Consider the following 21,930-nt stretch of genomic DNA (forward strand, 5'->3'; position numbering starts at 1 on the left):
AGCAGCTCTGCAACTTTGTTTCACATGGAATTCACTCAAGTTGATCTTGGGCATGCAAGACGTGTAGACATTAAAAATGTTACATTTTCATGAATTTAAGGAGGTTTTAACTGTTATGCCACAGGGAGATAGGGATGTTTTTCTCTGAATGCATCTGATTCGTTTGCCTTGAAATGACATCTGGTGCAGTTTAGTTTAACCACAGATCCCTGTGTCTAAGTTCCTCTACACAAGCGTATACAGTTTATCTCAACACTTATTGGTGAAGAGTATATTGGAAGGAGGGAACAAGCAATTACAGATGGGATTTCAGCAAATAAGCAGTCTGAGTAAAAAACAAATCACAGCACATGTAGAAATACAAAATTCATGTTGATTAAACTTCTAAAGCAAAGAGTCTAAGACTTTATTTTGTGTGATATTATAGTATTATAATAATTTGCCCTAAAAATCATATGCATTCTTGAATAGTCAGAAATAATACGTGTTGCTATTAGGCTCCACTGTGTTCGAACAAAAGCTACACTGTTATATCTCAATGGACATAAGGACCATTTTTCGAGGCACCTTTCATCAAAGTAAGTTTTTTTCTAAATGTATATTAATAAAAATTGATAAAGAGCAAGTCATTGTTTTATAACTCTCACAAACTTTTCCAATGACTTTAAATGGGTTCAATGGAAATCACAGTTGTTAATTGGTGAATCACATTCTTCTCCATTAGTCAGATGTATTAGTCAGATTGGGAGCTTTGTTAAATTGCAATACATCTTACTTTGGGAACTTTTCTTTGCAGGATTTAGTTTCCTATTTCTTCCTAAAACAATAGGCCAAATAAAAGACTAACATGTGAATGCGTATTCAAAAAGTGAATCTCACCCTGGATAACGTTCATGTCATGAGTTTGTATTTTTAAATTGAGCACAAACTCAGAAAGGCTACATTGCACATCTTTAATAATATCCCACAGGACATGTTATGTCATTAACTGCTCAGATCAGCAGTAGCGCTTCTAATTAAAAATAAAGAAAACTTGCTTTTCTGTTCTATTCTATTATCCTTGCAAAGTCTTTGAATGGTTAGTTAAGGTTGAAATCCACAATGTTACATAAACAATCAAACCTGTAGAAAACAGAACCTAACTGAAATCATTTTATTTTTAAAGAAACAGTTTAGGAAAAGGTTCTATTTCCAAATACCTCTGATCTGTTTGAATAATGGACTCTGCAGCTATTGGACACTTTACACTGCACATGGGCTAACTACACATCTTTAATCTTTTTAAAGCATTTACATTCATGAATGTAGTTTTCCTTCCCAAGGTACATTTTCAGTTTAATAGAAGCGTTCATAACTACTGTATAGATCATTACAATGAAAGCAATCCTCTGTCAGGAGAGTGAAGGTCAGGCACACCGGGCAATAACAATACTCTTCTGACTGAAAAAGAAAAAAAGCTAATTTATTTAATTCAATTCCTTACCTTCTTATGCATTTCATTTCACAATTGTATGCACATTTTTCTATCATATTTGGCGACTTTTGGCTAAACTGTTATTTATCTGCACTTTGTTCTAGCGTAAAGCTATGGGCTTCAGCATTTGGTGGAGAAATTAAATCCATCTCTGCAAAATATTCTGGATCCCAACTACTGCAAAAGGTATTCTTCTCATTTCTTGTGGACACAAATGCACTTTTTCTTTTGTCTGATGATCGTTACACACATTGTACGATGTAATCTAATGGCTGCAGAGACATTTTGGTGTTTCAGCTGAATGCTGATGCGTTGTTTTAAAGGAGACTCAGGTGTGTTTGGCAGGGACACCTCTGTGTGTGTGCGTGTGCGTGTGTGTATGTGTGTGCGTGTGCGTGCGTGTGCGCATACATGTGTTTGTACTCGACACGGCCCATTAACCGCGGCTCTGATTCCTCTCTCATCTCTCCAGTTAACTCTCTGGAGTCAAGAGTTTCAACCTCTGGATGTGAATGCGACAAGGAGACAAATTGAACAAGTGTGTGGTTGAGTTCGATAGTGGGTGAGGCGATGTTGATATGATGAGTGAAATCACCAGAGAATGAGCGATGACCCAGTGCAGCAGATTTCACTTTCTGACCACTTGATGGCAAAGGTGGGCTCTGTGTTGCAGGCCTCCGGTGTTCAGCACTGAGTTAGGTGCAGTGAATGTTCACCGTTTGCCAGCATGCTTACAATGTGTTTTAAGTCTCCTTTACCTGTTAGATTTAGATGTGTGAGAGATTACTAGCTGTACAACATTTACATTCATGTCTTATGATATTTTAAAAGGCATTAAATCCTAATCAACCCTGATTTTAGCCTTAAATTTAACCTTAACCGTAAGGACGTTTTCAATAAAAACTAGAGAAAAAGAAAATACAGAGAGACGTACATGGATGCTTAAAACATGAACACAGACTGCACAAGCCACATAAATATAATGTTTTTTTTTACATTATAGAAGCCCTACATTTAGAAAAAGTACATCCTCTCTGTGACAGTTGTCAGCTTGTTTCAACAGACTATATAAAACCAACACATTGTGTTTTTATGGCTGCGTCATCACATCAAAAGTAAATGTTCTGGAAATCTTGCGCCTTATTTCATACATGTTAACCGCACTTTAGGTTATAGCCAAACTAAGTCACAGCTTTATAGACTCAAATGTTTCAGGTCTCTTTTCTGTCTCATCAGCAGAAAAGTATTTGTTGTACTCATCAGGCTGAACATAATGCCTGCTGGGTTTAATCCAGTGTTTGTAGAACACACTACAATACATTCACCCTGCAATTAATAAATATTACCTAACTGTATTTCAGCTGTCTTTGTGTTTACTAGTATGTTGTGATGCTGTAGTTGCTGTAGTTTGTGGTATAATGTTGCATTGAATTGCATTGTATTCAAATATGTTTTCAATTCTGTGTAAATTACATTTTACATATACAATATGGAAGAACATCTTTTCATGCAAATCTTAAAAATGCCAACAGAACTGAATCAACACCTCACTGACATGAGTTTAATTATCAGAGTTGTATGCCATGTTTACAGGTCATTAATAGCATCCATTTAACTGATTAACATCATAAATTCTGTCCACCATTTTCTGCTTGGACACTGTGATCCTTGTGTCAATAACAACTCTGTACTTTCTTTCTGTAAATTAAGTTACTATATGTCTATAAGAGTCCTCATCATACTTGTTAATCCTCTACATTTGACTCACCTCACTATTTTAGGAGTTGTGGGCTATCACAGCGCCACGTCCGGGGACCAACTCCAGTTCTGAGGCCGGTGCCTCAGCCAAGGGCAGCAGGATTAATTCTAAAAACGCTGCATGTCTTGGAGCGTGGGAGGAAGGCGGAGGAACCAGAGGAAGTCCACGCAAATATGGGGAGAGCTTTCAAACTGCATATAGAAAGCGGCTCCTGGGTGCAGGACCTCTTTGCTCTGAGGTGACGGTTCCTTCATATAAAATATGATTTTAAGATCAAACGTGTGGTGGAAGCTAAAGCGCTTCCATTTCTTCCCAAACATTTCATTTTTGTACAAAAACATTTTTGTAACATGCCCTGCAGATCTGTTCCCTTTTTGTGTATGTATGTAAGCACTTTGCTCGTGTTCCCGTTCATGGAGGCATGTCTGGAGAGAGCTGTGCCGAGCAAGTCAGCACAAAGCAGTGAGCTGTGAGGGAACTGACGGGTCGTTAGGGGCTGGTCATTAAGGCTGATCATTAGATGCTTTTATGGAGAATTACCCGATTTCACTAAGATTTCTGCAAAAGGGGGAAACACAAGGTCTCTTCAGGCTCCCGGCCTCACTCCAGCGTTGGTCATTACTCTAATCAATAGTCATGATCAGTGCTTTTGATGGATGGGGCTTAACCTTCTCTTGATGACTGGAGGAGTGTGAGGCAAGAGGAGTGTGAGGCAGGAGGAGGGGGGTCTTTGGGATTCTGGGTGCTGAGGCGAGGAGGACAGGCGTGAAATGAACTGTTCTGCTCCACTGCGAGCCCACACTCTTCCTTTCAGTAGGTAATTTGTCGCCTCATGTACTGGTGTGTATGTGTGTGTGTGCATGTGTGTCTTTTGTGTGTGTCCTGTCCTCATGATGTGTAATGTGTTTGATTGTGTGCTACGAGACTAACATGTGTTTATTTTTAGATCTTGGAAGTGTGTGATGTAGCTGACTGGAGAGCGTGAGAGGATCAGGTTTTTGTTTTTATTTAGCATGTGTGTGAGTGTGTGCCAGGTGTGGGATTATGTAATGTTATATTCCTCCGAGCTGTGGCGGGCTTTGTTCTGTATCACTGGAGGTCCTATGCATCCAGCAGAATCAGCATTATGTGAGGTGTAGTTCATTACCCAGAATCGCCCGAGCTTGACACGTTATTATCTTTCTCCTGTGCTTTGACTCCATTTCAATTACCCTCTTACCATGCATAGCCTTCAGATCCAGCCCCTCCACGGCCACCCAACATGGCCATCTCCAGCCAATCAAAGAGAAAGAAGCAGCATGTGCAGCCAATGACTGCGACGGGATAAAGACTATCAATCATTCTTTGTTGCAGGGAGGCTTTTATCAGCCGTTCATCTAAGACTGGCTGCATGCAGCTTGTCAGCTAACATGTGAAAGCTTTTTCAGCCTTGTTTAACAATTCCCCACTTCTCTGGAGTGGGATGTAGGGAAACAATAGTGCTCTCAAATGTTGCAGAAGACACACACAGAAAAGATGATTATCTTATTTTATTTTCTTATTTTCTTATTAAGTGGACATTTAAGTCACTCCTAATGTGTAAATCAACCATGCGAGCTCCATACGTTTGCAGTATGTATTCTTGCAGCCAGTGTTAACAGATTTACAGTTGTCCCCTTTGCCAATGCCACACTTTTGTTCCCCGAATATTTTCAGAAGTATAAAGAAAATGAAAAGTCAGTCAGAGTGGAAGAAATTGATGGTGTGAAACTGGTCAAAAACCTGGCTGTGAGGATGGAGGAAGTGTTCCGGAAAAAAGCAGAGGCCACCAGGGTAGGTACATTATTAAATATTATGGAACGTTCTGCAGCATTTTGTTCAGTTTGCCGAGCCATATTTTTTTGCAATCAATGACTGTACTTCCAACGTGCCATTTGTTGGCCATGTGCTTTTGTCAAGTTATTAAGGTTTATATAGGAGAACGGTGTTCTATAGTTCTGAGATTATAGGGGGAGGATGCATTGTTTCTTTATTAAATGTGTGGAGGATCTCAGTTATAAAGAAAAAAAAAACATAGCCCCCTGCCCATCACAATAGGCCAAATGTGTGTATTGTCCCTAAATTTAGCAGATTAGTCACTTAAAAATGCAGTTGTTCAAATACCAAATATGTACAACAGTGGTGTAAAAGGTCCATCTGAAATATGGTCTTGCATGTAATTTATCACAGTCCAGGCTTGAGCGGTTGTCAGCCTCACTGCAGCAGCCTCTCTGCGACCCCAGCACAGAGGAGCTTGTAACCATTTCAATGCTGCACCTCGCAGGGACTGCTGGGAAATGATAACGCTTATCTCCCCCCGCCTAATTCCACGTGCGCACAAATTCATGACCGTTGAGCCTATAAATTACACTTGTAGGAAAGCGATTAATTTAATAAACAAGATTTGATTCCCTGAGATGCATCAACATATTTTTTTTGTTATTGTATTATGCGAAAACAACATGCACACATTAGGCTTTTGTAAAAATAGAGAAAAAAAACGACACCAACACAGGAGTGCTAAATCCTAATCCGGTGACGGCATCACTTTACTCCAAATAGAGAAGCACATTTTAAAATGAGGCAGTGACCTCAATAAAGTGGTGGAGGTCGGGTGTCTGCAGGTATATTTCATCAGAAGGAAATTATGCAGGCATATGACGAGAAACATATACTCTCTAAATCAGAAATATTTATGTAATTGTGTTTTTTATATATGCCAACTGCTGACGACATGAAATCTCACCACGAGGTCAATTGCATTTGGTCACCACAGCCTCGGTTGTGTTTGTATAGCAGTTATTTTGTCACATGTGACGAACGTTAATTACCTGCTTGGCTCCGAAGGCGAGAGTGACTGAAACGTTTAGGTGGCATTTTCCGGAAACACAGAGCCAAGCACATTTTCCAGCATCGAGTTATTAGAAAAAAGCTATATGGTGCTTTGGTGCACGACATGAGATCCTGCTCCAACCTTCCTCCATCAATCATTTCACAGCGGCACTCCCCAGTTGTGCTCTACATTTTATGCACATTGTTTGCCTTTAAATATTAGAAGGATTTCCAAGGACGGAGAAACCGTTCTGGCAACATATGCTATTAAAACAAAAGCTGGACATGGATTCCGTCCAATCCAAAGATTAATATAAAACCTGGCAATGGTCCTCGATCATGTTCCTCTTCAATGGGACGACATTTGTTGAGATTTGAATATAATGGAGTGACAGAGCAATGGTTTACTGGAGGGCTTTTGGAAAGTTTGTTAAAGTTTTAGAGCATATTTACATAATTTCCTAATTTAAATGTATGCATATTTTATATAGGAATTTGGTCGTTTACATATATTTTAAACATGCATTTTGTGTATCCGCTCTAACGGGATTTCCTCCTCTCAGCGGCTGGTGGAGGCAGCAGAAGAAGCGCACCATCAGCACGAGGATAATCCGGACCTGCAGGTGAAGTTTGTCTCGGACAAAAAGAAGAAAAAAAAAGAGAACGTGATTGTTAAAAATGTGATCTGTCGTTGTTTAAGACCAGGCGGAACCATTTTTAGCTGCATGGGCTAGGGAGGAGCGGCTGCAAGGTGAGAGAAGGGTAATAGGCCCTAAAAGTCTTTAATTGCGTTGGCTTCGTCCTTCACACTCATGTCCTGTCAGCGGGTTGATACATAATGCTTCTTTGATAAGCAATGATGCACATATTGAAGGCCACGCTGTCATAACTCATGATGACTGTTTATAAGTGTAGCCTATAGTATAGCTCAAAAATATGTCTGTGCGGCTGCAGCACCTTTAAGTTCGTACAGTACCCGCATAACTGTACAGTATTGGAGATCGTTTGATATATCGTGCTCGCTGTATATATCGATATATTTGATATATATATATATATATATATATATATATATATATATATATATATATCAAATATATCGATATATATATATATATATATATATATATATATATATATATATATATATATATATATATATATATATATATATATATATATATATATATATATATATATATATATATAGTGTCCTGATGTTGCATGCAGAATTAAAGGCTGCCGCAACTTGTAATGCCTGGTCAAATATTTCGATTAAAGTAGTAACATTTCTCGGGAGACAGTCTGTGCAGATATAAAAATGGGATATAGAAGTCGTCCAGCATTACTTGTAATTTTAATCGTATTTCACAGGATATGCTCATATGCTCAGACTCTGGTCAGGACATTATTTAGCGACTCTCATTGCGCACTGTGTCTGCAGAGGGAATGCAGTATTTCTGTCGTTGCTTCTCCTCCCTCTCGCTCCCCCTCTCACTCCCCCTTCCTCCATCCAGTAGACAAAGATAAATGAAACTTTGCGCGGTGCATTGTTTCACTTTCATGGCTTTAGATTGGAAAAGCCACTCGAGCAACAAAACACTGAAATAACGGCAGCACTTTACAGTTAATAGTAGCATTTACATCATAGGAATACATTGCACTCGCATTGTTCCCTTCCCGTTTCTCTGCTGTTCACACAGGCAAAACAAGACGGGGAGATATACCTTTAAATATGACTGCTATTTTTAACTAGGCTAATAAAAGAAACATTGATTTGTTTTCACCACCTTGAAATATTTCCCTGAGACGTCAACACATCTGCAAATGTAATATTGTTTTGCCCCTCTAAAGCAGATTGCTTACAAAAACACACTTTACTGAAGGATGTGCACATGCACATGTTTCATTACATACTTATTTAAATTATATTTGGGCTATTATTTCTGTAAAAAAAAAAAAAACATGCAAGGTTTCCATTTATTCCAAACTTCATTGAGAGTTTGTTATCTCTTATTCTAAAACCAATATCCCTTAAATTAAACATTGTTAACTCCCAACATGTATAGAAACATCAGTATTAATGCAATTATTCATAATGTTTTAGTTATTATTTAAACAATGTGTCATTCTATGATAGTTGAATTTGCTTTCTTTTTATATTTTGTCTTTAAAAAATATGTATATAGTATACAATGTTTTACTTTATCCTTTTAATAAGTCCATGCGATGTGCATATTTTTATTTCAAGCAATTGACAGACGTTTCATCTTAAAGGCCATAAAAAATAATAAGAAAAATTCAATATCCACCAGCGATAATGATGTGATGTCACGATATTACTCCTTGTGGCATCATTTAGCCAGCCTCGCCTCCCCTGACACGGCACATTTTTCACGCACCATTTCACTGACCACAATGAGATAAGCCGGCTGCTCTTATCTCAGATGCTTCGTGTCAGGACAGTCGGGTGTTTTGCATTGACCCGAGTGCAGTCTGCGGTTCAAGAGTGGGCAGATCAGGCCTGATAGAGCAACAGAGACTGTAATGTTATTTTGCCTTAGTTTATTTTTACTAAAATGTATATGGGCCTTGAAAAAGCCTCCAATAGATTTTGATAAAAAGGAACATTTCAGAAATATGAAATGAAAAAATCTAAAGTAGCATTATAAATAAACAACTTAAACAGTTTGCATTAAATGCTCTTTGCTTTAAAAATATTCAGCCAAAACCTATTCAAGCTAAAGGCCACATTTCTGCATTTGTGATGCCCCCTGAGAGATTTGAAGCAGTAAAATAAAAAAGAGCTATATTATATATTTACAATGCACGTGATCACATATTTTATTTTTTGATTGGCATGTTATTCATTCCAAGACCATTGTAGTTTCTAACAATAATAAAAAAACATGTTCCAAAATTATAGAATAATAATCTATATGATTCGTATTGTATTTAGCTCACATGCTGAATTTCTTTATTGATCACATATTACTGTAACTTACCATCTTGAACAACATGTCCCCTTAAACAATGGGATTCGTAATATCTAGGGATGTGTAGCATCTCAACAAATTAGTTCAACGCTATGAATCTGTTGGTTATAACAACTGCATTACGAGTGAGGGCCGGTTAGACCTTATTGAGACCCCCCTGTTCTCCAGATTTTGGAGTGTGGGTCCACAGTAAGGCCCAGCAGCCCGTAATGGAGGGCAGATCTCTGCAGAGGGCCTACAGCTAACTGCAGAGCCAGTGGGGCGTCTCGGAGAGCTGCAGTGTCCCATGGCCTGCTCTACAGTAATAACCCTTGTGGTTAACGTGCCTCTCTACAGCACTATCAGTTCTGCTGAGGGTGCACATTTTTCTCCCCTGCTGCTCCCCCTCTGCAGCAACACCCCTCCGCCCTGCCGCAGCTCGTCAGAGAGCTGCTCAGGCGTGGTATGAGCTGTCAGTGGCTGCTTGATGGTGATGCCCGCACGGCCTCCCCGAGTGGGATGCTGTAGAGTCCATCACCCATCTCTTCCTGTCTCCCTCCCTCCCTCCATCTCTCTCTCTCTCTCTCTCTCTCTCTCTCTCTCTCTCTCTCTCTCTCTCTCTCTCTCTCTCAGTGCAGATAATAAGGACCACAGGCCACAGAGAGGCCACTCAGACAGGATGAGGTAGTCTTTCTTCTGCAGCAGCAGGCAGTGAAGGACAGGACAGACAAACTGTTGGGTTTCACTTTAGGGAGGCCAGACTTTTCACTGCAGTCATGAAGTCCTTTTTGCACTCCAGTTCCTTTTTAGACCTCAGTGACAATTGCTGTAGTTAATGCACGTTTAGACACCTGGGAACAAATATATATATCTAATCACAAATCCACAAAAAAATCTGCACACACATATTTGTTTTTATGTTTAATTAAAATACTATTAGTCTATTAATTAAATAGCTGTAGCTTAAGTGGGAGAGCAGATTTATATAGTCCTATCCGTGTGCAAGCATCCTTGAGCAAGACACTGAAACCCAAATTACTCCCAGTAGTGAGTGTGTATTTGGCAGAAATAATTTGGATATGTTTTGTCCATAAACCGCTTCCAAATAAATGCAATGAAAAAGGTGTAACATATCTTTTTGCTAAATTGTGAAGAGCAATTCATATTTTATTGTCTAATTTTTCTGTTTTATTGCAACACTTTATTTGAGCTTTGTTTTTGAGCTAATAGTGCTTGGAGGACAGTAGATGTAGACAAAGCAGACGTTGCTGTGCATAATGATGAATAATCTGTGCGGTAAAGGCCACCTGTGTGAGGGAAATTAACCCCTTACAGAATAGGCTCAGTCTGCTTTACATCAAACAATACAAATTTGCAGTTTTTGGTTGCTGTAATTGTTCTTGCTCATACTGCTCGTAAAGAGAAAATCAGTCCAATCTTTGTGTTATTATTGCTCAGCCACAGCAACATGTCAGGGGAAACACAAGGAACACTTTTATACTGAAAAGATTGTGACTTTGGACTAACTTAGACTGTTCAGACTTTGGCTTCAACTAAACTTCAGAGAGCACTTTTTACACAGACTGGGGTGTCTCTTCCCCATCACGTTCAGTGAACTCCTTTTAGGCAGGGATCTCTTGTAAAATGATTACAGAAATAATTTTGTTTTCAATATCCCTATGTGAGTATTGTTATAATATAGATTCGTAAATATGTGAACCTAACCTTTAGTATTAATATCAACACTATTATCACAGTTATTCAATTTAACATTTTCCGTATTCACTCTTTTCATCAGTATGAGTACTTCAACGCCGTACTGATCAATGAAGTGGACGAGGAGGGCAGTAACGTAGAGCTCGGAGGAGAGTTCCTTCTGGAGCCCAACGACCATTTCAATAACCTGTCAGTCAACCTGAGCCTCAGTGTTGTGCAGGTGCCCACCAACATGTACAACAAAGGTGAGAGCTCAGCCCGCGGCCTGCACAAAGTCTCATCATATGAGGGTTATTTACCTGCAGTGAGCTGATGAGGGCCGATTAAGTAAGCGGTGAAAGAGAGAAATGTTAGCTGAAGCTGCATCAGTGTCACAAGCTGGGAGAAGTGGAGTTGGGCGATCGATGACAGTCTAGACACAATACGGAAAGCAACTGCCGACCTCTCAAAGAGACTGAAAAGAGTGAAGAGAGGGGGGGATGGGAAAGATGTTTGTCTTATGCTAGCTGTTCAGTCGCTTCTTTTTTTTTTGAGGTGTGTGTCACCTCTTTCTGAGTATCGCCGGGGCTGCTTTTGTTTGGCTATAATGGACTCCCCATAACTCTCTGTTTGCAGCACAAAGGGAGGCTCGTCCAGCAGGAGGAGGGGAGGGGATGATTCAGTCATAGGCATTGTAGCTCCCTCAGGGGGGTCAATAAGGGACAAAGGTCAACTGTGCACTCGGTAATGTTGACCAGGATGATTACTATTATCACCATTTAATTTACTTGTTTCTCTCCCATCTCTGTGTCTTTGCCCTCCTCCTCAGATCCTGACATAGTGAACGGAGTTTACTGGTCCGAGGCTCTGAATAAAGTATTTGTAGATAATTTTGAGAAAGACCCAACACTAATCTGGCAGTACTTTGGGAGCGCTAAAGGTTTCTTCAGGCAGTACCCTGGTGAGTGCTGTCACTCTGTCAGTCGTCCTATTTCACTGTCTGTGTGTGTGTGTGTGTGTGTGTGTGTGTGTGTGTGTGTGTGTGTGTGTGTGTGTGTGTGTGTGTGTGTGTGTGTGTGTGCGTGCGTGCGTGCGTGTGTGTGTGGCTTGTCTCAAGGGAGTCATAAGCCGTCAGTGCAAGAGTAAAAAAAAGATCAGAACAAATGATTTAGAATAACTAAAAGGGTAATTTGGCTAATGTTGTAATTTTACAGACCATCAGAGAGGATGCACATGTACAGGCTGTAATTAATCAGAATTTGCCGGTGTGGGTCTACAGTCGTACTGAGAAACAGTGCATGGCTGCTGGATCCAACCGAACTCATCAGACCATTACAATGATATGAAACAGGCAGTGTTGGAGTTAAGCTACAGAGATACAGCTAATGGTGTACTTTATGTTTAATGTATAAGGAGCCATTCATAAAAATATATTTATTTCACCAGTGTTTTACAACAATCTTTTACTAGTGTATTCATCATTTAAATGCTGCGTGAAACCACACTCCATTGAACTCTTCTTTGGTTTGGTCATAAAACAAAGCGTGAAAACGTTAATAAAGATCGATAGAGCCCTCAATATGAAGTTTATACTGTAAGCAGCAGTGAGAAGTAAGTACATTTACTTCAAGTAATCAATTATCTGATTATGTATTCCACCACTGACTTTACATGTCGGGTTAAAAACATCCAAAACAAAATTATTGGTGACCAATATAAAAAGCCAAAGCTGTTTAAACATAAGGCATTGCTGTGAATGAGTAAATTGTTTGTATTGATTTTAAATGTCACAGTTAGCTTCATACATGAAACAGTACAGCATTCACTTTATAACAGCAGCTTGGTGCAGTACATCAACATACTGTATATATCCTGTCTTTCTTTGGTTGTGTTTATCCAGCTTGTTACTTAGAACAAGTTATTAGAACGTAGCATATAACAAATAGGAGTAATTGACTTCCTGATATATGTCACAGGAGTAAAGTGGCATCCAGATGAACATGGCGTCATCGGCTTTGACTGTAGAAACAGGAAGTGGTAAGGCTTTAAATACCTGACAAATGTACTGCTCTTGGTTGTGCATCTCATCGCCTCAACAAAAAAAAAAATGTATTCTGCAACAAGGTATCAAAATGTGTAATTTAACATATTTCAGGTACATCCAGGCGGCAACGTCTCCAAAGGATGTTGTTATCTTAGTCGATGTTAGTGGAAGCATGAAAGGACTGAGGCTGACCATCGCCAGACAGACTGTCTCCTCCATATTAGACACACTTGGAGACGACGACTTCTTCAACATCATCGCAGTACGTTTTTGACCTTTTCTCAGTGTGTGTCTGTACATGTTTGTATCTGTGTTCGTTAATATGTTTGTGCATCGCTATATCCTATTTCTCCGCAACCTCAGTCTAATGCTGTCGAATAATAGTATTTACCAAAGACATATATGAAAAATTACTCAATAAATACTAATCCATCTTAATGTTATTTGCATTTCCACAGTATAATCAGGAGATTCACTATGTGGAGCCTTGTTTGAATGGCACACTGGTCCGAGCCGACAGAACCAATAAAGATGTGAGTCGAGATCAAACTGAAATGTAATGAGTATGTGTGGATCGCATCAGGTGGAATTTGTGTGATTTAATGTTTAAAACTTTGTTTTGTTGTGTTTAAAATGGTTTCTATCCTTATCTGTTAGCATTTCCGTGAACATCTGGACAAGCTGTTTGCCAAAGGGATCGGGCTGTTGGGGGACGCTCTGGCCGAAGCGTTCACAATCCTGAGCGATGTGAGTTCCAGCGCGTAAACCGCTCTGTATCTGTGACTGTCACTTCAAACACAAATCTTCCCAGTCTATTCCACTGAAATCTTTTATCCCAAAGCAGATCAACACATTTATTTAACGTATTATTTGATAATGTTGTTCAGTATTCAGAACTTTTCAGAAAATTATTTTGGGATTTATTGATTAATTGAAAATAGAAATATAAAGAATTTGTGCTCAGCCATCACAAAGGCACTTTGTTTTAATTTAACTGAAGGACTCCACCTGACCAGAACATTCGGAAAACTTTCGTTTTACAAGCCACATTTGTTTTCATTGACAGGAAGTGTTTGAGTACAACCCTCTGCTTGTTCTCTGCTAATCATAAAAAAGTAGCACACTCCAGTTAAATATATTTGAGTGTTTGGGAGGTGTGTCGCCTGTCGAAACGCTCCAGCGCTATCCCTGTTCCGCCCTCCAAACGCAGACACATCCATTCTGAATCGTGATTAATGGCTCTAATTAATGTCGATGATTAATAACGTGGCTGATTGGAACACAAAGCAGATAAGGCCAGGAGCCGCACTCCTTTTATCTCCCTGTTTTCAGGCGGCTGCGCTGCTGAAGCTGAGGGACTGCAGCTTTTACCTCTGCATTTGTCAGATTAATTAAAGCCCTGCAATGAATATGGTAATCAGGTAGCCAGTAGCCTACAACTGAAATTCATTGTTACACCACTTCCCGGTGAATTAAGTCAGAACACAGCCTATCGTAGACCAAATCAAAAACAAACTCGCTTCACTTGAAGAGCACTGCACCATTTTCATAAGAGCAGTGTTGAGATAAAGAAAAGCTCAGTCTCCTCCTCTCACAGGAGGATGATACAAAAGAATCCCCAAAACAGCGAGCACATAATTAAATAGTTTAGCATATTTTAAACCATCTCCTTGTTGGATGACTTTACAACAAGATCATTAATTTACCGCTCGCTCAAACAACTAGGGTGTTGGACGGATTAGATTTCATCAGCATCAATTACTTAATGATCCCTGTCATTGATTATGTCTTTTATCATTAACATGTAGATTTACTATTCCTTATTTACTTACAGTACTGAAACAAAGGGCATAATATACATTAACACAAAGGCTTAAGGACAGCTGCTCTGCCGCAGAGGCTGCAGCGTCTACAATAACGACTTTTGACTAAATGCTCCACTGGCTCAGTGAATGGAGAGTCCATGCGAGAGATATATTAAAACAACGTAATTTATTAAACTTAAAATTAGGATGTTCACAGCAGCAATGAAAGCATGTATCTCTGTGAAAGACATGTGTTATGCAAGCGTGCATAAGGAAAAGATGCAGCTGAGGGAAGAGAGAAAAGGAAGACCTTAAGCTCATAAAGGTCCAGATGAACCAGATGAGCAGTCGACCCTCTGATGTTGGCCAGTTGCCTCCTGACCTTGACGAGGAAAGCCCACAGAGGGGCGTAACACACTAGGCTGACCTTTTTCATCACATGCGAAAGCACAGGTGTAAATAATATAATTAATGATGGCTGAAATCCACTTAGCTGCTACAGTTTTACGGTTCTTGTATTGTGCATGCCATCTCACTGCCACTGACACTAAGTGGAACAAGCCATTGTTAATATTATTAATAACACATGTGCTCTTCCTACTGTGACAAGCCAAATGCTTCCTGTGAAAAAAAGTCTACTATGAGCAACCAAATTAATTCATTTCATGACTTTAAAATCTTACTTTAGAGCTGATTTTCTATTATTGAAAATGAAAACTATAGATAACTATAAAACATTTTCTAATATTAAACACACTTTTTTTATTTGTTGTCCTCACATACAAGTTGCCAACCAATGCAAACTTTTATGGCACACAAATTCTAAATACTGCTGCAGTGATGAAACTGTCAGATATGCCCATAATCTTTTATACTACAAGGCATCACACTTTATAAGAACAACAGATGTTCTGAAGGCCTCCTGTGATTTGAGAGTAGCGGTGCTCAGCAGGTTTCATCCTGTTATCGTGTCACTACATCCTCCTCTTTCTCTCCACATTCATTCTGTTACAGGTCAATAAACCACTTAATTACTGCGATGCATCTTCTGGCATCTGAATAAAGTGTACCGCACTCCTCAGGTTTATTTACCAAGACATTATCCGTGTTTTATTGACTGATGGCTGCACAGCTGCCATATCAGACATCATCATCAGAGGAAACAGACAGCTCTGTTTGTTTAATGTTTAAAAAACGCATGTATTATTTGGGTTTTTAATTGATATCTTCATGTGTTTTCTCTCATTTTGCAGTTTAATCAAACTGGACATGGCAGTCTGTGCAGCCAGGCCATAATGCTTGTAACCGACGGGGCGACTGAAATGTATGACGATGTTTTTGAGAAGTACAATTGGCCAGAAAGAAAGGTGAGTACTTATTTTCCTCTTTCTTCTCTTACTCACAGTGCCTAATGTTCAATGTTATTTGTGTCCTTTTTCAGAACAATCTGTCTAGTCCTTCACTTTTCTTCCAGTGGTGATAGATGTACATTTTTAATACTTTATGCCAGCTGGAGCTCCTGTTTTATTGTTCTGAGAAATTGTTTTAGTAACTTCATTACCACCCATAACTCTATAATGTACAGTCCAATAAGATGTTTTCTCAATGTGTTGACGCATTACAGCACAATATTTCCCCCCACGAGAAATAAAACATGGGAAATTAACTACTTTCAAGGGCAGGGTATATGCGCAGTGCACGCAGCTCGGTCCCGAAGGCTCTGATCTCCACTGCTGTGCTCTACCCACTTTTATTCCTGGACTCAACGATAGGTTTAAAATCTTTTGTTAGCCTCCCTTTGTAAGACCTAAATGCAGTTGAAATGAAATGGACTGCTGTGCCACTCACAAAGCAATAAAAACAACAGCTCCAGGGCTTTTGTTCAGTCCTATCAAGCATATGTGTGTTGGCAGTGTTTGGCAGGGTGCAGGGCAGTATTTGGCAGGGTACCCCATCCCCCCCTCATATACCCTCAGGGTCGCTATATGGCAGCCATTCAGTGTTTTCTATATGCTTCATGCTTAGCAAAGCATCTGGAGCCAATGAGCCGTGTAGGTTTGGCAAAATGTCACACAGCGTTCTTTAAAAGGACAGTGGATTATGCCCTCACGCCCCCAACAAAACCCCCAACAAAAGAAAATGAACTGAATTTAACTGCACTTGAGAGTGCAAACTGAAAAAGAATCCCTAAAATACTGTTTAAAAACTGACAAAGATGGACTGAAAAAAGTTGAAGAAATAAAAGAAAGAGCTGGAGTAGCAGTTTGCTAGTAATGCTTAGTGTTTCGTCATGAGAATGTGAAAACATGCAGCTACTTCTTGCTCCAAAGCCTGATAGAATCAGGACAGGAAGATAAAGTACTAAGGACACGTATAACTTTGCGTCTTCTTTTTTTTAAATCCTTCCATCTTTGAAACTCTCGACATCTATGCGTCCTCTGCACAGGTGCGGATATTCCCATACCTGATTGGACGAGAGTCTGCATTTGCTGATAACCTCAAATGGATGGCGTGTGCCAACAAAGGTTTGGGATTTTTTGATAAACGCTTCTCGAGACAGCTTCTTGTCAGAGTGTGGAGTGCAGGCCGATGTGGAGGATGTGTGGGTGTACGTGTGGTTTGGCTGTGGACGTAAATGTTATGTGTGTTTTTCGTGTGTGCATGCATGTGTATGTGCTGGCTCAGACTCTTTGTGCCAAGAGGCAATGAAGTGGCACTCGGGGAGGGTCGGAGGTCAATCTGCTCTAATCCCTCTTCCTGTCAGAGTGTCTCCCTCTTGGCTGCTCGCCGCTGATGGCTCCCATGTGTCAACGCTCTGGATGAGTGCCCTCTGGAAAGGAGAGTAACAGTCGGGAAAACAGATCACAGAGGGATTGTGGGGAGACAAGCCCCAAACATCCTCCCCATACTGCTCCCCACTGAGGGATGACCTTACATGTCCAATATGAAACATTGACAGCAACCGCAGGAGCTGACACGAGTCAAAACGCTGTGTCAAAACCCCTGTGTCACTGCAAAGTGAACCACTTGAAACCTGTTTCCAGAGTGCTTCAGCACCGCACAGTAATGTCAGGGACATCAGCAGCAAACTACACCATTTTGTAAAGGGGTTAGGGGTGCATTGGGGAAACTTGGACAGAAGACTTCAGTATTTCTAAAGTCATTTCTTCTCTGCTGTTTTCTGATAGTACGTTTATTTAAGTTCCAGATGCAGGAACAAACATTGCTGATCCAATACTTCTTTCACCGCAGATCTCTTTTTTTTCACGCCCAGTCTCAAAAAGTCCAAATACATATAGGATTCCACATCGTGGAAGATGTAAATATGTTAATGTTAATATATGTGTGTGTTTAATTGCAGGTTATTTCAGTCAGATCTCCACCCTAGCAGATGTCCAAGAGAACGTGATGAGGTATCTTCACGTCATGAGTCGCCCAAAGGTCATTGACCACGAGCACGACACCGTGTGGACTGAAGCTTACGTGGACAGTGCTGTGAGTGTGTTGCAGCGCTTTTCTTCTCAGGTTGAAGCAGGATAACAACTCCTGTGATTGTCCAAGTTAGGAGTCCTTATTCCCAATTTACATTTGTATATTAGTGAGACTGCATGTGTGTCTGTAGAGTGCTGCAAAATGCTTTCATTACACCTTTTGAGGCTGTTGTTTGTTATTTGCAGGATTCAAGTGTGTTTTCATCCCTGTACCGTACAGTAACCATGCCTATGTGTTGGTCAGCATTCTCATCATTACTCTTTATGCTGCTGGAACGATTCTCATTATGAGCTTCATTAATCTATTAATCTGTATGGATCCTCCCCCCTGTACATCTGAGTCCACAAAGTCAACGCACAATGATTCAATCTTGATGCCTCCTTTCTTTCATTTCAGCTTTCCCAGGCCCATAAGGTAAATATCTAGATGTGATCTGATCTTTACGTGCTCATATCATATTTGTAAGAAACATAATTTATCTGTTGTCTTATCATAAAAGAAACGACCAGATGCTGTAGGGAGTATCCAAAAGAAGATCACATGCAGGTTATCAAAGATTTTGAGTGATGTTGTATGAGGTAGAGGTGCTTGAGAGGTTAAATGGCTGCTTATAGTCCCTACTTTAAGATCTCATAGGAAGTCAAAAGTGTGAAGATGGTCTTCTCTTGGGGGCAGCAGCAGTAAGAGAGCATTTATTGTACTTCTTTCCAGTATGGAACTTATGCGCATGCTCACACCAAACACACACTAAAACACGTGCACGCGCACACACAGAAGGGTTGGGAGATTGTCCTCTGGAGTGTGTGCTCTTGTATCTCAGCCTGAGACACACCATTCATCATTCTGTGGATCATTGCATTTTATCTCCTAAAGCCCATAATAAAACTGACATTGGAGGGGAGACCAAGAAAGAGAGAGAGAAAAGGGAAAAGGAGCGAGAAGGGGGGGCTTCACCTATGTGTGTGTGTGTGTGTGTGTGTGTGTGTGTGTGTGTGTGTGTGTGTGTGTGTGTGTGTGTGTGTGTGTGTGTGTGTGTGTGTGTGTGTGGACTGAAGAAGTCCAGTTACCGCTTCCATTGTGTGTTTTGATGAATTTAAGGACCCACCATTCTTCATTTTGTCAATCGCTAGATAGCACACACTACAGTTCACAGCTCGTTTGTTTCATATGCATGTGCATACGCAAATGAAAATCCAACCACACAAACAGGGACACGGCACACTCGGCTGTGTCGACACGCGGTGTGAGGAAATAGCAGACCTACTTTAACGGCGCTCATGTGCTTAATTATGTCAGCCTTCATCTTACTGAACTGACCTCCTCTGAGACTCACATGGGTCAAGTTTGACAACAGAAAGGCTGCAACCAGGATCCTGCGGTTCTGCAGGAATTAATATGGATGCGGCTTTTAATTCAATCTAATGAGACCTTTGTGTCCCAACTACTTACGATTGTCGCCACTTTTGCCTTCATTATTGTCAACTCCTAAAGCTGTTATTCCCCTACTCACTTTTCTATCTACATTTTAATTGAATTTCATGTCAATTAGGCTGCCTCTTTGCTGGTAATTAGCTGCTGTACTGTGTGAAAAAAAAACGAAATTGTTTCTTCAGCCGTTAAAATGTATGTAATATTTCCAAGGCAGCTTGTAAATGTACATTCTCATATGATTTTGTTGAATAGTACAAAAAACTAAAACAAAATAACGGTTTTAACAGTCATTAATAGCATTTTTCTATAGTAGCTGCAGTGGCAATTCAATGGCAAACTTCCTCTTTGGAATCTAATTTTGTCAGCTCAAGTTGAATACATATGCAATGTAATGAATGTGTAACTGTGTTGGTTATTGCTAAAAATGCATGAGATGTACTGATATGCTGAAAATGCTGAGTAAATGTTTTAGTCGGCATCATAATGCAGTTTAAATGTGTGTCTTTCTCTGTGCAGTATTTGTTTTGACTGCAAACCTGATCAGAGAACATGCTTGACAGCCTTCTCAATGGGATTAAACAGCTGAAATAACAGCATTAACAGGTAGAAATGTCTTCTTTTCTTTGTTCAGTTGAAGGACAAAGCGGGCCCCAGTCTGATGACTACAGTTGCCATGCCTGTCTTCAGCACAAAGAATGAAACGGTGAGTGAGGGAGTCAGTCTGAATGGATGTCCTGCAACATGTTTTGCTCGTAACCCCTTATAAATAAATCTTTCTGATGGCTTCTTGTCACATTTCAGATCTCATCTATTAGCTGTTAGCAGTTCCACCAAAGATACATTCATCCTCTCATTTTAAATACTTTCTGAGGCCCAAAGAGGCAAAATTACACAGAGATTAGAGAAAAGTCCAGAATATATTATAAATATGTGCATTTTGTTATTGCATTTATTTTCATCTTTAACATTAATCATCTCACTATCCCTCAGATTTATCTTGTGATCCTTTGCAAGGCCCGACCCCGTGTATGGTTTAAACTACCTAACTGTATAGAAAATGGTTAAAACTAGCTACCCCTTGATCAGCTGTAACAGTAAAATGCTACTTGCACATTGATGAATCAGTATTATCTAATGTCATAATATATCACTGACGGGACATTTATTTATGTAATGAGCACTTTATTTAGTACATTCTGTTGATAATACGTCTGTTCTTTTATTGAACTAGGATTTGAATTCATTCCTTTTACCTGTTAGGCAGTATTTTAAGGTTGCGGTATTGTTACTTTTACTAGAATATGAATATTTCTTTCACGACTGCTATGTGAATATTCATGCAGATTTATTTTGAAGTTGTGCATGTGTGTTTTGAATCTCTTTGTGCAGAAGAACCAGGGTATTCTGTTGGGGGTCGTAGGAACAGACATCCCTCTACAGGAGCTGATGAAGCTTATCCCTAAACATATGGTACAATCAGCTGTTATTGTACATTTGTACTTTGAATTATGAATTAATATGCATTTTTGTTTTTTAATTTCTTCCATGTGTCTCTGATTTTGTGTCTCTAGTTAGGAATCCATGGGTACGCATTTGCGATCACAAACAACGGCTACATTTTGACTCATCCGGACCTCAGGCCTTTGGTAATTCAGTTTCTTAACATTACTTTTTCACCAAGAAAGTCTCACAGCATTCCCTGACTTTACCCTGTTTTCCTTATTTTGTCCATGCAATTATTTAAATATCATAAATGATGAACTGAAAGCCTCCGTTAACGAGGGGGCACAGAGAGAAATGTGTTTAGGAGGCTAAATGGGCTTGTGTAGTCTGTAATCCCCAACCTTTTCCTTTGATGTATGCATGCAGGGATAAAGGCCACTCATAGGGCTGGCTGGCCTGAGATTTCCCAGAGGTAACTTAACACTCGCTGGCAGAGACCACAGCCACTCGCCCTGGGATCGCTGGTTCCTCAGGAGCTATGGCTGTGCTAGTGGATCTGTGTGTGCCAGTGTTAGTGCTATTCCTCTCTGTGCAACTGTGTGTGTGTGTGTGTGTGTGTGTGTGTGTGTGTGTGTGTGTGTGTGTGTGTGTGTGTGTGTGTGTGTGTGTGTTGGTCTGTGCTGTTTATTTGTGAGTGTGTTTTTGTGGCTAAAACTGTGCTGTGGTTGTAGTCATTGACTTGTTGTTTCTTGTGGACCAGACGACATTCAGAAGCAGAGTTTGACATGTTAATGACAGTTTAATGTATTCATGTAGACTTCCTATCAATCATATTAATCATTTTTAATTTACCTGACAGTGTTAACTTCACAGACGATTTGTTGAATAATTACACAGCAAAATCTCCATAACAAAACTTGATAAATACGACTATACTTTTGACATTGAAACACAAAAGACAG

At 39.9% G+C, this 21,930-nt stretch overlaps 1 protein-coding gene across 1 annotated transcript in view; it reads left to right on the forward strand.

Moving 5' to 3' along the window:
• LOC306736970 (voltage-dependent calcium channel subunit alpha-2/delta-3-like) overlaps positions 1-21,930 on the forward strand; it is a gene marked incomplete at its 5' end in the record, with an annotated part of 29,142 nt that overhangs the window by 138 nt on the left and 7,074 nt on the right. Inside the window, 17 exons of the mRNA XM_079218663.1 lie at positions 1,579-1,660; positions 3,256-3,471; positions 4,929-5,045; positions 6,647-6,706; positions 10,857-11,019; positions 11,583-11,714; positions 12,730-12,790; positions 12,909-13,059; positions 13,256-13,330; positions 13,455-13,544; positions 15,856-15,969; positions 17,049-17,127; positions 17,964-18,097; positions 18,491-18,508; positions 20,157-20,228; positions 20,915-20,995; positions 21,097-21,171. Coding sequence (XP_079074789.1) covers positions 1,579-1,660; positions 3,256-3,471; positions 4,929-5,045; positions 6,647-6,706; positions 10,857-11,019; positions 11,583-11,714; positions 12,730-12,790; positions 12,909-13,059; positions 13,256-13,330; positions 13,455-13,544; positions 15,856-15,969; positions 17,049-17,127; positions 17,964-18,097; positions 18,491-18,508; positions 20,157-20,228; positions 20,915-20,995; positions 21,097-21,171 — 1,720 coding nt within the window. The remainder of the gene's footprint in view (positions 1-1,578; positions 1,661-3,255; positions 3,472-4,928; positions 5,046-6,646; positions 6,707-10,856; positions 11,020-11,582; positions 11,715-12,729; positions 12,791-12,908; positions 13,060-13,255; positions 13,331-13,454; positions 13,545-15,855; positions 15,970-17,048; positions 17,128-17,963; positions 18,098-18,490; positions 18,509-20,156; positions 20,229-20,914; positions 20,996-21,096; positions 21,172-21,930) is intronic.

The sequence above is a fragment of the Taurulus bubalis genome, assembly GCF_910589615.1.
Source record: "Taurulus bubalis genome assembly, chromosome: 5".
Classification (NCBI taxonomy): Eukaryota; Metazoa; Chordata; class Actinopteri; order Perciformes; family Cottidae; genus Taurulus; species Taurulus bubalis.